Consider the following 15,555-nt stretch of genomic DNA (forward strand, 5'->3'; position numbering starts at 1 on the left):
CTCCGGACACCCTGAGATTCTTGTTAGTCAATTTAACACCGGTAGGCCTAAAACTTAGGGATGATCGTGCCGCTCCCGTGTCCACCAAAAATACTGCCTCCTCCCCTTCAGGTCCCATCTTTAAATTTATCAAGGGTTCCCGGTGGGTCTCAGGAGGAAGGAACCTCTGACTCCCCTAATCTTCATCTAAGGTCATTAGGGAAACGGCTTCCCTTTCTCGTGCTAATTCCGGGCATTCCCGTTTAAAATGCCCCACTTTCCCGCAATGGTATCACCCTGCCTGTTGCCTCCTTCCCCGGATGTCCGACCTTTGTCTTTCATGTCCTCCCCTATCCTTCCTGTTATCCCCTGATCCCATCATTTTGGCTTTCTGTTTCTGCTTCTCGTCTTCCCCTTTCACTCCTTCCATCTAATTTCTGTAATTTCTTTTGTATGTCCGGCCGTAATTTAGTTACCAACTGGACCTTTAAGAGTCCCTGTGCTATCGGATTATCGGGATCCATTCCCGAATACTTCCTTGTGGCCTCCTTGAGCTTTTTAAGAAATGCAGAAGGAGTTTCATCCTTCTCTTGTCATACTTCAAAGGCCTTAGCAAAGTTTTATGATCTAGGTGCCGCCTCTTTGTTTAATTCCTAATATTACCATTTCTTGAAGATCGCGCATTGACTCCCTATCTTCTCTGTCATTATTTGCCTAATGAAGGTCAACATTTGGGAATTTCTGTTCTGCTGGGGCCCCTTCTTCCCCAACTGGGTGCTTCTTTTCCCATTCCTATAAAGCTGCTCTCCTAATCATATCTCGTTCTTCCCCTGAAAATAACGTTCCTAAAATTGCCATCAGTTTTTCCAGGTATATAAATTAGGCCCTAGGAATTGATCTAATTGTTCAGCTAGTCCAACCGGCCCCTCTATTAAACTTTTCATTTCCCTTTTAAAGACCCTAACTTCACTGCTAGTTAAGGGAGCATTTACATATCCGATTGTACCTTCCCCAATCGGAACCTCTCTTAAGGGACATAATTTTATATTTTCCATTATCTCTGTCCCTCCTTTACGTGTGGTGGCTCGAGTGACTCTGGGCCTCCCCCAGGTTCTGCATCTTTTAGTTCAGAGTCTGTTCCCCTTTCTGTGTCTGGACTCGGTTCTACTTCGGGAGCTGTAGTCTCATTCCGGGGAGTAGTATATGGGGGCTACAAACACGTTAAGGGATCCCATTGTGGCTTCCCTTGTTCATTCTTTTTCTGTTCTTTCCCTGATTCCTCCGTATTCATGGGACGTAATTTTACTCCCGCGCTCCCTGTCCAACAAGCCGCATAATCGGACTCTTTTTGACTGTATGGTTCTTTTCGATTGACATATATATTAAGATCTTGACACAGCCAATCCTCATTGGACCCATATTTGGGCCAAAAAAATACCAGGCGCCTTAATACTTTCTCTAGTCCAAATGAAACAACAATAGTTTATCATTGTAGCCTTATCTTTCTCCTGCATCCGGGAGTTGTGTTCCCAATTACCCAACATTTTCCCCAAAGGACTGTCGGGCGGACTATATTCCCCTTTAACGTTATTTACAGATCGATCGTTACACATGTAACTCCCTGTGCCTCCCATTGTTGCTAATTTAATTAATCTTAACGAGGTCTGGTGTCACCTTCTTCCTCCTCCCCCTTCAGGGTCCTGACGAGATACCTTACTCGTCCGATTAATCTGACCAATTATATGCTTTTTTTTGAGACTTCAACTGTTCTTCATAAATCACTTTTATGTAAGGATAAAAGAGATTAGTTCGAAACTGATAGTAAGGCAGTCATGACCTGTAAAAAGATGCAGCAACTACCGCTGCCTACCCCGGTCGCCCGGATATATCTTTTAAGACCTTTCCTTACCCGGATCTTGTGCACAAGAGTTACCTGACTGAACCTGCTGCGTCTGCCCATCTTGTTTCCAGGAGTCTCCCAGTTCGGATCCCGCTTGCCCAAACCGCAAACGACAAGCAAGGGAGTCGGAGATAACCGAAATCGGTGAGGTGCACCTTCCCCGTCATCCCAAGAGTGTCGAGTGGTTGGGGTTTCAGATCCCGGACAAGTTGACAAGGCTGCATTCTCTCTCACACTCACTCACTCACACTCTCACACTCTCACACTCTCACACTCTCACTCACACTCTCTCTCTCTCACACACACACACCCCGTATCTCACAGACACTTTGAGCTTCCCACAACAACTCCTCTAGCTTTTGACTATTCTTCTGGACGTCCGGCCATAAGTTAGTTACGAAGTAGCCCTTCAGCTACTAGCCCTTCTGACACGGGCTATTTTCCATTGGCATATGCTTTATTTTATATATCGCCAATTCCCCGTACTTCCATACGTCCCGACCACCAAGGCAATACTTAAAGGTCTCTTTTCTTACCTTGGTCTGTGCACAGAGTTACCCGGTCGTTTAGGTGCATCCTGCGGCAATTCCTGCAGCAAATAACCGCTTCCCCCTGTTGCCCGGATATATCCTTTAAGACCTTTCCCTACTTGTGCATAAGGGTTGCCCGACCGAACCCGCCGCATTTGCCCGTCTTGTTTCCAGGGTCTCCCAGTCTAGATCGTACTCGCCCAAACCACGAACGACAAGCAAGGGAGTCGGGGATCACCAAAATCGGCGAGGTGCACCTCTCCCGTTGTCCCAAGAGTATCGAGCAATCGGAGTTTTGGATCCCGGACGAGCCGCCAATTGTGAGAAACAGAACTCAATCACAAATCAGCCTGAGACAAAGCCTTGGAAACAAGAACAATTTATTACGGCCTTGCAAGTACCGGACACTTCTCTAATCAAGCAGAAATGCGCGCGAAAACAGAGCATGTAAGCATTCTTATTCAGTTTACAAGTTGCGGAATCACGCCTCCCTTTTACCATCCTATCATAAGCCGATTACCTCACTTGTTTTTTTCTCTCTAGTTATTTTCTTATCTGGCCATCCTGCTGTCCTTGTATGTCTGCATTCTTTGTTCCTTGTTTGTTACAGCTTGTTCTTTTATTCAGTTTCTCTTATCATACTATAAGCTTTATTGTGAAATGCCACTGCTGCTGCTTTTTGTGGTCAGCTACAACCCTTCATAGTTATTTCCTAGCTTAAAACTATTTTCTTTAAAAGACCCTCTATATTCATTAAAGTCTTAGCCTTAAGTATGCTACAGGCTACATGCTACAAGAATTCCGCGGCCGTTTGTGTAATGTTCCCCTTCCCCTCCCTCCACAACACCCCATCCCCCACCCACAGAAACTACATTTCTAATCTCCCACAATATGAATAATTTCAGCAATACTGGTTGAAATTCTGGCTGAAGGAAACTTGGAACTTGTCTTGTTGCTCTGCCCGTGAGAATGGAATGTAATGACAATATAACATTGACAAAAATTGCCAACGAAACGACTTCAGGACGAAGTATTTGCAGAGCCAAGGATCTACAATAAGCAGAGTTCATGTGACTAGCTACACTAAGCTGCATATTATCTTAACATTTAACTCTGAAATTAGAGTTGGCTCTTTTAGGAGTACAATCACATAAACATGCTCGAAAAATGAAATTCTTCCTCAGAAAGCTGTAGAAATATAGCAGTTCAATTTTCAAGACTGAACTTAATGCATTTTAGTGTGGTGAAGGTATCAGAGGATATGGAACAAAGGCAGGTAAATGGAGCTGAGGCACAAATCAACAGTAATCTACTTGAATGATGAAACAGGCTTGAGAAGCAGAATGCCACACTTCTTCTCCTCTGCCCTTCAAAATGACTGGTGAGTCTTGGAAAACCCAAAAATAAATAAAATTGTAATTCTGTGTAATCATATATTAAGAATAGACTAAAAAGGTGCATTAAGTAGAAATTAAAATGAGCAAAAGTAACCACTGTTATACAACTGAAAATTATCCGATAATTTTAATGTCGAACAGTTTATAAAGCTAAATAGATCCTTATTTTGTAATATTTTATGGCATGCATCACCCTGTGCCAACTGTGAAATGGCCTGTTGATATGATAAATTCTTAAGTGGAATTCTTTGATTGTATTATACTGTTTTGTTACGGGTCTGATCTTCCTAACAGTATTTTAATTGGATTTTATTGCCAATTTTCCACTGCAGTTATTTATTTCCAGTGTAAAGTCGCAGAAGGCTGGCAGGCAGTTTGAGTTTTAACAGCCTTGACCAGCCAAGAAACTAAATCACCTTTTTGGAACAGCTAAATAATTATAGAAAGCAAGCATGGAAACATGGACTGGAGCCAGTTTATTCTCCCAGATGGGGATGGTATGAATTTAAATCCAAAAAGTAAAAAGAATTCAAAATCAGTTTGTAAATGTATCAGTTACTAATTAATACAGAGGACTAAATTCTGTAACTAGATGTCCACTTCCCATTCATTTTGTTGTTATTTTTGAGAGTTAAGCAACTTTTGTTATTGTGGAATTTTGGGCAGGTGAAAAGTCTGTTTGAGTTGAATTTCTTAGGGAGATAACACCTTAAAGAAACAATACTAATCTCTCAGTGAACTGAATCTGAAGTTGTATCTTTACTTCAGTTAATTTGCACAAGAGTGATTTTACGGCATTCTAGAGATCTGAATTAAACAGTGTTTCTTAATAAACTCTTAATATAATTCATGATTTCAGTATATCTAGCACAGAATTGTATCATCAGATACTATCAGTATTTGTTGGCTCATCATAGCTGAAACTGAATATTTATTTTGTAGCTAAATTGTTACTTGGTATGTCACTACGCCTTTTAAAAGTGTCTGGTCATTTTGTTTTTGGAAATAGAAGACTTCTGTTAAGTGGTGATGAACTGCAATTTACTGGTCTCATTTGATCTTGCAAATGTGTGTCAACGTGGTGATGCAGACCTAGGATCTGCTTCAAAGTGTTATTGAAAACTAGAAATATAATACAGGAAAGGTATATGGTAAACATTTAGAGCCTGAAATGTTTGAGTGATATTGGCAGTGGTTTGCTTTATGATGGTCGTCATGTGTGACATTTGTTAATGATTTCAAGTGTGCAGTATCACACAAGTGTACCGTAAAATTTTAGTCTGGAGCAGAATGTCATACTGTAGTGTAGATGTTGAAAGCTATTTTATTACTAAATATTTTTATGGTTTAACTTGATGACAATCCCATGAATATCACTTAATGCCAAAAAAAATGTCTTTGTACTTTCAGGTGGAATGTCCTTGGGGTTCAGGGAGCTCTACTAAGCCACTTTATGGAGCCTGTCTATTTTGCCAGCATCATCCTCGGTAGTTTGTACCATGCTGACCACTTGTCTCGAGCAGTCTACCAGAGAATCAGTGAAATTGAAGATCTCCCAAGCATTTATATTCTCAACAGGCCTTTACTTAGTGGTAAGTTATCTATTGCATAACTTAGCATCAAATCAGAACACTGTATTGATGTACATTCATGTGTAAAAAAGGGGCTGGTTTTGGACACTGTGATTCATATTCAAAGGGAACTGATTCATTCTCCATATAGCAGAATTCCTAACCTGGTATTAAATTACATTGAATATGCTATAAAGCTGCAATGAATAAGTTAATGCTCTATGTAATTCAATCTTTCAATAAATAATGCTTTGTTTTACATTCACATAGAGAGCAGCATGGACTCTGGATTTCTTTTTGTGACCCTTTTGGTTTCTAAAGAATGGGTGAGGAATGGGTATGGCAGTCTTAACACATGGTGACCTGTTTTTTCCTCCTCACCAACAGCTGCAAGAAATATTCTCCCCTTGTCAAATCAAGGGATGTGTAGTTGAACTGCAACTCTGTCGCAGATGCCCTTGCAGGTATAGTGGAAGATTTGCCGTTCAGCAGTTAATGTAGCTGTGAGATCAAATCAGCAACTATTTAAACTGCAAATTAGGTAATGCGACTGGCAAGAAAAGGAGATAGCACACCCAGACAGAGAGAACAAATGGAAAATTAATGTAGAAGTTCAATTTCAGGTTGCAGACTGAAGATAGTGATTTTTAATGATGAGAACGCAAATGTTTGTTTGGAAATAATTGGAAACACCGATGGCTGAAATTAACATCTGTGTCTCACATGTATGTGAGATGTCACATTAAAGCACTGTGGAGAATAAATGACTGGATATTCTGAATGTGTTGCAGTTCATTTCAGTGTACTGGAATACCAAAATAATACTCATCATGGTCATAGTCAGTGGTGTTCACCTTCACAAATGAAAGGTCAAAAAACCTTGTTATATCTAAACATTGCAAAAGTAGCTGCAACTTTAATGTCCAGTGCACTTGCATTTACCCAGTGCAGAGGAAAAGATATTGTCATATTTTACACTGAATGTAATATTTCAATGCATATGAAAGCCACTGGAGCATTTTAGAAAGTGTAGCAGTTATATATTCCTGAACAGAGCAGACTGTTTGTGCTGGGAATATGTTGCATGACTTGTTCAATCTATGGATTATATCAAATGTATGAGATGACTTCCTGTTTACGCCTCTACAGTTTAATGTATTTAACATTACATTCTCATGCATTATACAATCATTCCTACATTGATAAAAGTATTTTCTCGGGTACATAGGTGGCCTGCTTGTGGAGTGTAAAAGGATGTTTTTCAGTCACACACGACCAAGGCAGTTCTACCATTTGTCACATCAACCTTGAAAATTTTTAATGGAACTGAGCTGTTATGTTTCCACAGGCCATGTGCTAACTTTGACTCTCGTATTTCTTGATACATTACTTGCCACTCTGCATATCTGTCTTGGCCCTGAATCCATCTGAAGTACGTGCAAGCATTTCCTCTGACTGAAAAGTATATTGATTTTACTGTTTTTGCCTTTTGTGCTAAATACAGAGATGGCAAAACTTCGGCCGATATAAATGGCAATATTTCAGTATTAGTAGCCTGGGTTAATGAATTTCAAATGTAGAAATGGGTGAGGAGGGCAATTTTTGATAGTTGTCAAGTAGTTCTGAACCAATCTCTTGTCTACTTTGTGTCTTCTAACATAAATAAGAACACTTAAAACTCTTCAGTACAAACTGGGTTCATTAGCTGTGTCCAGGAACAAATTGGCTGATTGAATTGCACACTTTGTCCATTGGATGACTGCCACTTCATGTGTCAACCTCCATTTGCCTCTGTCTCCAGAGTAATTTGACTAATCATTTACTCTTAACTACTAATTCACAGAATTGGAAGGATGAATGTGTTCACAGTAAACCTCCCTGACCTTGCTGGTTTGTAATTTGTACTTCACTTCACAAGCAGCACCGTAAGCAAAGCAATAACTGGCTTTATTTAATTCTATTTGTCAGTACAGACCTTGTAGTGTAATGAGAACACAAATCTGTCCCAGAATATGAGCTGTTTTGCAGAGTACTTGGCTAATTTTTTACACCTGAATTAATTTTCTAATTTTCTAATCAGCATATTCAGAGATGTTATTACACACCTCTGTAGCAGGTGGGACTTGAACCTGGATCTTCCACTCCAAGGGTAGGGACACTGCCACAGCAACACAAGGGCTCTAAATTTCCTGTTTGATAAGTGGCAGTGGAATTGACAGCGAATATTAAGGTTTCCCAGGTAGAATTGCCTTGTGATTTCCAGCACTCCTCCCTTACCCATATGAGTTCATGACCTGTTACATGGGATGTTTTACTCCATCAGTATGCGACTGACTGTGTGCAGTTTGCACATTCTCCCCGTGTCTGCGTGGGTTTCCTCCGGGTGCTCCGGTTTCCTCCCACAGTCCAAAGATGTGCAGGTCAGGTGAATTGGCCATGCTAAATTGCCCGTAGTGTTAGGTAAGGGGTAGATGTAGGAGTATGGGTGGGTTGCGCTTCGGCGGGGCGGTGTGGACTTGTTGGGCCGAAGGGCCTGTTTCCACACTGTAAGTAATCTAATCTAATCTAAAAAACCCATTGTTGAGACAGTTGATCCCAGTGTTCGGTGAATCTTGACTATAAACATGGCCTTCCCATTTATAAAAGGTAACATCGCATAGACTAAGAGTTTAAATAATTGTTTGGAATTATGAGTAACTACAGGCTAGAATTAAACGTCTTTGTCCAACCTTTAATCGCAATAGATATGAAGTGTTTAATGTCATTGTGCAGTTGATAAAGTCTGTGTAGAATCCCAAGGAATTTGATGAAATACCATATATCTTGCTGACCAACAAAATTGACACGCATCCGATTAAAAGGACAATGGCTGCCTCGTTAAGAAGTTGGCAGCAGACAGTAGTGGTTTATGGTTATTTTTCAGACTGTTCAAACAAAATGTGTCCTATGAGAAGTCAAGATTAGGACATTGCATTGATGTACAATACAGACCTGAATACGGATATACCAGTATCAAAATTTCAGATGTCATAAAACTTGGAAATGTAGCAAACAATGAAAAGACTTGTAACAGACTTGAGCTAATTTTGAAATCATTCTCAAGTTGTGGAACTCACTTGCTCGGCAGGCATTTATTACCTCTCCCCAGTTATTATTGAAAAGATTGTCATGGATTTCTTTCGGTCCACGACAGTCCATTTGATAAGGAGTTTCAGGAATTTGAGCACTCATGCTCAGAATCTTTACTTTTAAAATTTATTCGTCCAAGGGATTTGGGTGCGTAGTCACACATAGGATGGGAGATTTCCTCCCCTGAAGGCCGTAAATGAAACAGATGGGATTTTACAAAAATCTGTAATAGTTTTCACAGTCACCATTGACATTAACTTTCAATTCCAGACTGTCTTTTCTCTCTCAACTTCTTCAGGATGTTATTTCCCAGCACTGGAGAAGGTAGGACTTGGGCACAGGCCTCCTGGCTCAGAGGTAGGGACACTATCACTGTGCCACAAGACCCCTTTTAATTTTATACTTTTATTTAATTAAATTTCAATTCCACCTGGTGTTGTGGAATTTGTGCCTGTGTTCCAAAGCATTAAGCTGGGTCTTCTGGTCACTAGACCATCATTTTCCTGTGATGTGTAGCTAGCAAAAGAAATTGGAGGTGAATTTTCTAGTACTCTTGCTGCTCTAGTACTATGCTGTGGTGCAGATTGCAAACTTGGAAGGTGCTGCCAAAGGTATTTTGACAATTAGCTGAGCGTATGCTGTTGATAACACATTCTGAGCCACTGTACCGCAGCACTGGAGGGCCTGGATGTTTAAGCCAATGCATGAGAAGTTGATTGTCTTTGAATTGTCAGCTCATAGCCCCACTTGATGATGGAGAGAAGTTCAGCAATGAAACAGGTAAAGAAAGTTTGTCCGAAGGCATTAACCTGCACAACCTGTGCAACTGTGTCCTGGGCGGAGATGATAAACGGTCATTGTCTGCGGCCACCATCCTCAGTGACCGTTGTAACTGTCAACCAGAAAGTTTTCCTCTGATTCCCACTGACTTCAACTTAAGTAAAGTTTCTTTATACTCCATCCACTTGAGAGCTGCCTTGATTTTACGTTAACTGCAAAGCAATGTATGTGTGTACATCACCTTTATTGTAATGAAACGTCACAAGAGCATTATAAAATACAGAATACCAAGCCACCTAAGTTTGGTTCGAGAGGAAAATTTTAAAGAATGCTCAGAGGAAGAAAGTAAGATAAAAAGCTTTCAGGGAAAGGGTTTCCAGAGCTTGGAGCCTTGATTACTGAATACAGCCATCAATGGTGGGAACTGGAGGGGAATCTCTCCACACATAGATTTAGGGGGCTATTGGAAGTCTATCATTACAGCTCTGGGATATCACTGCAAAAGTTCTTCAGGGTCATCTCCTTGCTCCAAACATCTTTACTGCTTCATCAATGACCCTGCTTTGATTGTAAGGTCAGAAGTGGGGATGTTTGCTTATGATTCTACAATGTCCAACATTACAAGGCATAAATCAGGAGTATGATGAAATATTTTTCACTTGCCTGGAGGCAGCACTCAGGAAGCTTGTTACCGTCCAAGAGAAAGCAGCCGTTTTGACTGGCATCACATTTATAAGTACTCATTCTGTCCAGCACTGATGCTCAGTTGCAAGTGCATAAAAGATGCACTGAATATGTTGCTAAGGCTCTTGAGATAGCACCTTCCAAACCCAGAGCAATGGCATGCAAATACATGGGTACACCACCACCTGCAAGTTCCCCTCCATGCCATGAACCATCCTGACTTGGAAATATATTACCAAACTTCAGTGCTGATGGTTCAAGATCCTGAAACTCCCTTTCAAGTTGCATTTTAGGGATACTGATGTCAAGGGAAAGACATTATATGCTGTTCCAGTGAGTGATGCCCTCATTGCATGCCTGAACAATAAAATAAAAATGTTTGTGGTTTTCACAGGGACTGTTTTGAAGTCTTTTCCCTAACCAGTTCGTTTACTGGACATATTCAAATTCACAGGTATTTCATCCAACTTGTTGGTTTGATTTAATGGGTACTCTTTTATTTTTCAAGGTTGCTCATTTTCAAGATCATTCATTATGATCATGGCTGATCACCCATCTCAGTCCTGTGTTCCTGTTTTCTCCCCATCTTTCTAACCCTAAGAACTTGAAAGTCTTCAATGTTTTAGCCTCATCAACTTCCTGTGACAAAGAATTTCACAAGCTCACCACTCTCTGGGTGAAGACATTTATTCTCATCTCTATCAAAAAGGTCTCCTCCTTATTCTTTAAACTGTGGCCCCTGGTTCTGGGCTCCCTGATCTTTCCTGAGAACATCTTTCCTGAATCTCCCCTATCTAATCTTGCTAAAATTGTATCGGTCTCTTCAAGATACTCCTGCATTGTTCTTTACTTCAGTGACTATAGTCATAATTGATCCAGTCTCTTTCCATACATCAGTCTCACCATCCCAGGAATAATTCTGGGGAACCTTCTTTGCACTCAGTAGCCAGAGTATCCTTCCTCCGATAAGGAGACCAAAACTGCACACACTACCCCAAATATGGTCTTACCAATGCCCTGTACAGTTGCAGCAAGACATCCCTGCTCCTGTACCATTACCTGCCTTCATTATTTGTTGCATCTGCATGCTTACTTTCGTGATGGTACCCAAGTCTTATTGCACCATCCACATCTCTAATTTATTGCCATTCAGATAATAAATCTGATGATAAATAGCTGGAAACTGGAAATTTGACATCATTCTGGTAGTCGACAGGTGATCATGATGTGCTATGACTATGTGAGATAATATTGTTCCATAATCTGAAATTGTTTCTGGACGATGGTTTGATTTGACCCAACTGCATTGCATTTCTGGTGACTGCGAAACCACCTGACAATTTTCAAAGATTGTTCTGATATATGCTTCTCAAGATCAGGCCAGTGTCTGTCCTCAGTGGCATATTTGGTCTTAACGTCTTCTTCAGGGTGGATTTTCCCTCTTGCCATTCTCTCACCAGTCTTTCACTCACACTAAAGTCTTTCGTTCCAGCACAGTTTTTTGATGAGTTAGCAAATGTTTTATTTTTGAAACTGCTTTGTTTTGTTGGAAAACACATTCCTATCCATCTGCTCTGTCTTAAGTTGATTCTGACTTAAGCTCACCCACACTTGCAACATAGTGTTTATTACCTGCTTGACCCCTTAATCCAAATCATAAGGTTACTGAAACACACATTTGTAGGATGTAAAAGCTGAGTAGTGCAAGTTTAATTTGACATTCCTGACTAGGGGAGAATGGTCAACCTTTATGCAAAAGCACTTTTCTTGGGGCGATATATAAAGTTATCTATATAGGTTGATTTATCTTCCATGATCTACAGTTTGCAAATCACAGTAAGTTGAGAGAACTGTTACATCAACAGCTGCATCTTTTTCCCCTGTGATCTTCACTCTGTCTTCCCTCACACGATAGCTCACCTATGCATTGCTGTTTGGCAGTCCTCGACCTCAAATAGATGTACAGCAGACAGCAGTCACCGCCTGCCCAGTGGGGCTGCTGAGCATTGAAGAGCTATTGGGCTCCAGATCCTGGGGAAGACCGCAGCTGCCCAATTATGTGTCTGATAGGTCTTTCCCTGAAAGAGATCATTTGTTGCTCTTGCTGGACTTCCAACTGGTGGCCAACACCTGTGTCATCTTCATTAAATACCACTTATATCTAATGTGGGCTGCCACATCTCATGAAGGATATCAAGAGATAATACGAATGAGATTTAACAAAATGGCGTGAGGGTAAGGGACCTTAGTTATGTGAAAATAATAGAGATGGAGTTGTTGGTCTTGGAGAGAAAGAGCAATGTGATTGAGACCTTCAAAGGGATTTGATAGAGTAACTCATGACAATCCTTTTCTACTTGAATAAAGGTTAATAAACAGCACAGAAATTTAGATTGTTTGAAAAGGAACAGGGGAAATATTTTTATTTTGTTGAATTTGTATTTATCTGGAATGCAAGAATTGTGCAAGTTTCAAAAGTAAGTTTCAAAAGGAAATTCTACATGAAGGGAAGAATTTGCAAGGCTTTGGATTAACAGTCAGGAATTGGGACAATTGGACAGCATATTTCTTTCTGATACTGTTCCTGACCTGTTTAAATTGACATAGTTTTTATATTGTCTTCCCTCATGCATCACGTCACACTCCCCTACATTAAATTTGATCTGCAATGTGTTCTCTGATTTCTAAGTCTGTCAGTATTGTTGTTAAGTCTACATCTGTCATCTGCATCTCACTGTTTATTGTCTTAACTTTCCTTCTCCACTATTCAAAATCGACATCTATGTTGTTAATAGACTTGACCCAGAGGTTCACTTATGTTTACATTTACATTACAAAACTTGTAATTTGTTGAAATTGAGGAGTGTTTTGATCTTAACAGCGAATTCCTACAAGTAGGTTGTAGCATTTAGTCCATTTCTTTTTCTGTGAAGATTTCCTATAAATGCTGTGGGCTACCAAAGAGTTAAGAGGCATATTGAAAAGAACTGATATTGCCTCTGAAATAACCAATTTGTCTCACCGCATTTAAGCCCTTCTCAGCCACAAACTTCAGTGAAAAGCTCAAAGTCTTCAGTCTGTTCTGCTTGGCTGAATATGACCCTTATGCAGTAATGACCTACAGACCTCCATGCAGCCCCAAAATAAACGTGATTTAATGTGCACACGCAGCTGCTGAGAGATTGTAAAAGATTACCATCTATCACAACGAAACTAGGCATTGTAAGCAGGTCAAACATCACATCGGCAAACAGTCTGATTTGTAATCTCTTGAAGTCTGGCAGGAATTTCAAACTCAAAACTGGCAAAGCAGCCTGCTATGTTGAACTAAATGATGAAGCTTAAGGGTATCGAATCAAGTCACCTATGTGCAGGTTGAGGTTTGCCGATTCAGTTCTTAGAGCCATTTCAGGAAGTGCTGTCAAGTGAATTTTCTTATTATCATTAACACTTTCTGTTGGACTTAGGAACTGAGAAACATGAGAGTTTGCCGGAAATTGTGCAGTGTGAATTAGGATTTGTTTGAGTGCAGGTTTCTTTGTAATGCACAAGGAAGAGAAGACTCTGTTTTTGATTATGTGTTTCTTTCTTGTTAATTGTGCTGAAGTATATAATTCAAATATTGTATTAACTGTATGATGATCCACAAGGGTCATAATCTAAAATGAATGCAGATTTGCTTAGAGAGCTGCTCTTTTGTTGGAATTGAGATCAGTGGGATTGAATTATGTAGGGGAGAGAATTTATTGAGATAACATAGCAGAGGTTTGTCCATGTTTGATGTGGATCAAATTTCCAGCAGATCCTTTTTGGAATGAGTGTATTTTAGTTTTGATTGTTTTATATTTTTTGAGAATATCTAATTATGTATTCCAAATTTTTATTTTCAAGGATTTGTTCATAATAAAATTTTAACTTTGCATTGAAATGGTTCCTATTACACAGCAAAACCAAAGTTTTCATATTAACATTGAGTATGGTAAGAGTTTTTGTGAAGAACCAAGTCTTTTCATGACTGGAGTTTAACAGCATCAAGAATTGCCTGGTGATAGCTCATGTCTCTTAGATGCTTTTTAACTCTTCCTGAGGTGTCAGTGTTTTGCGAATATACATGTATTACAATAATGTGTGTTCATGGCACTCCACGGAGTGAGAAATTAATGTTTGAGCCAACTGGTGTAAACACCTTCCACCAGTTACCAGTGTCTGTGACGGTTAGGTAGTGAGGACAAAAGAAATTAGGTACATGGCCCCTGATGCAGCCAGAGTCTGGCAATTTTGTCTTTCAGAACTCAACCAGATCAGAGGTTAAAGCAGTTCATCAGTTGGTATGGTGTTTAGCATTTGTTATTGTCAGTTAAAATTTGACACCTCGTGTCGGTGCTGAGAACTTTACAGGACAGTAGCCACCCATTTGTGTACCACTATGCTGTCCTCCCACCTGCCAATTTCTGTTGCGTCTGGTCTGCTGTAAGGCAGAACAGGACTAAGGATTATACAGTCTTAGATATACAGCATAGAAACAGACCCTTTGGCCCAACTTGTCTAGGTTTCCGAAACTTAACTAGTCCTATTCGCCTGCATTTGGCCTATATCCCTCTAAACTCTTCCTCCCTATGTACCTGTCCAAATGTCGTTTAAATGTTGTATTGTTCTTGCCTCTACAATTCCCTCTGGCAGCTCATTCCATAAATGCACCACCCTCTGGGTGAAAAAGCTGCCCCTCAGGTCCCTTTTAAATCTTTAGCCTTAAACCTGTGCCCTCTAGTTTTGGATTCCCCTGCCCTGGGGAGAAAACCTGACGACTTTATAAACCTCTATAAGGTCACACTTCAATGAAAAATGTCCCAGCCTATCCAACCTCTCCTTTATATCTCAAACATTCCAGCTTCAGTAACAACCTTGTAAATCTTTTTTGCGCCCTGTCGAGTTTAATAACATGTTTCCTTATAGTAGGAAGACCAGAATTATATGGAGTACTCCAAATGTGGCCATACCGATATCTTGTACAGCTGTAATGTGGTGTCCCAACTCCTGTATTCAGTGCTCTGACAGATGAAGGCAAACATGCCAAATGCCTTCTTCACCAACCTGTCTACCTGAGATGCCACTTTCAAGGAATTACATAACTGCACCCCTTCGTTTTCCTGTTGGGCAACACTTGCCAGGGCCCTACCATTAACTGTGTAAGCCCTGCACTGGTTTGTCTTACCAAAATGCACTTCCTCGCATTTATCTCAATAAAGCTCCATCTGTCATTCCTCGGCCCCCTGGCTCAGTTGATCAAAATCCCGTTGTACTCTTGAATAACCTTCCTTTACAGAGGACTCGGAAATTTTGACTGAAAGATATGACTCTGTAGAGTTCGAAAGACTGAGATTGTTGCCTTAGTTGTATTCAGACAAAATCACTGTCAAATTTATTGTGATAAGTCCCATTCAGTATTTTTGTGCTTTTATTTTGTATAACTGGTTATCTAGACCACTTCAGATTGAATCATGTATAGATTAGTATCAGGTGCAAGTCAAAACCAGTTGAAAGAGGCATATTTCTCTGTATTAATAGTGTCATTAACCAATTAGGGT

At 40.2% G+C, this 15,555-nt stretch overlaps 1 protein-coding gene across 6 annotated transcripts in view; it reads left to right on the plus strand.

Moving 5' to 3' along the window:
- The window catches only part of LOC122551398 (double-stranded RNA-specific editase 1-like), a 322,482-nt gene that overhangs the window by 287,442 nt on the left and 19,485 nt on the right, over nucleotides 1-15,555 (plus strand). For all 6 annotated transcript variants that reach the window (XM_043693228.1, XM_043693225.1, XM_043693226.1 and 3 more), the window contains one exon: nucleotides 5,217-5,398. In XM_043693228.1, coding sequence (XP_043549163.1) covers nucleotides 5,217-5,398 — 182 coding nt within the window. The remainder of the gene's footprint in view (nucleotides 1-5,216; nucleotides 5,399-15,555) is intronic.

This window comes from Chiloscyllium plagiosum, chromosome 7, assembly GCF_004010195.1.
Source record: "Chiloscyllium plagiosum isolate BGI_BamShark_2017 chromosome 7, ASM401019v2, whole genome shotgun sequence".
Lineage (NCBI taxonomy): Eukaryota > Metazoa > Chordata > Chondrichthyes > Orectolobiformes > Hemiscylliidae > Chiloscyllium > Chiloscyllium plagiosum.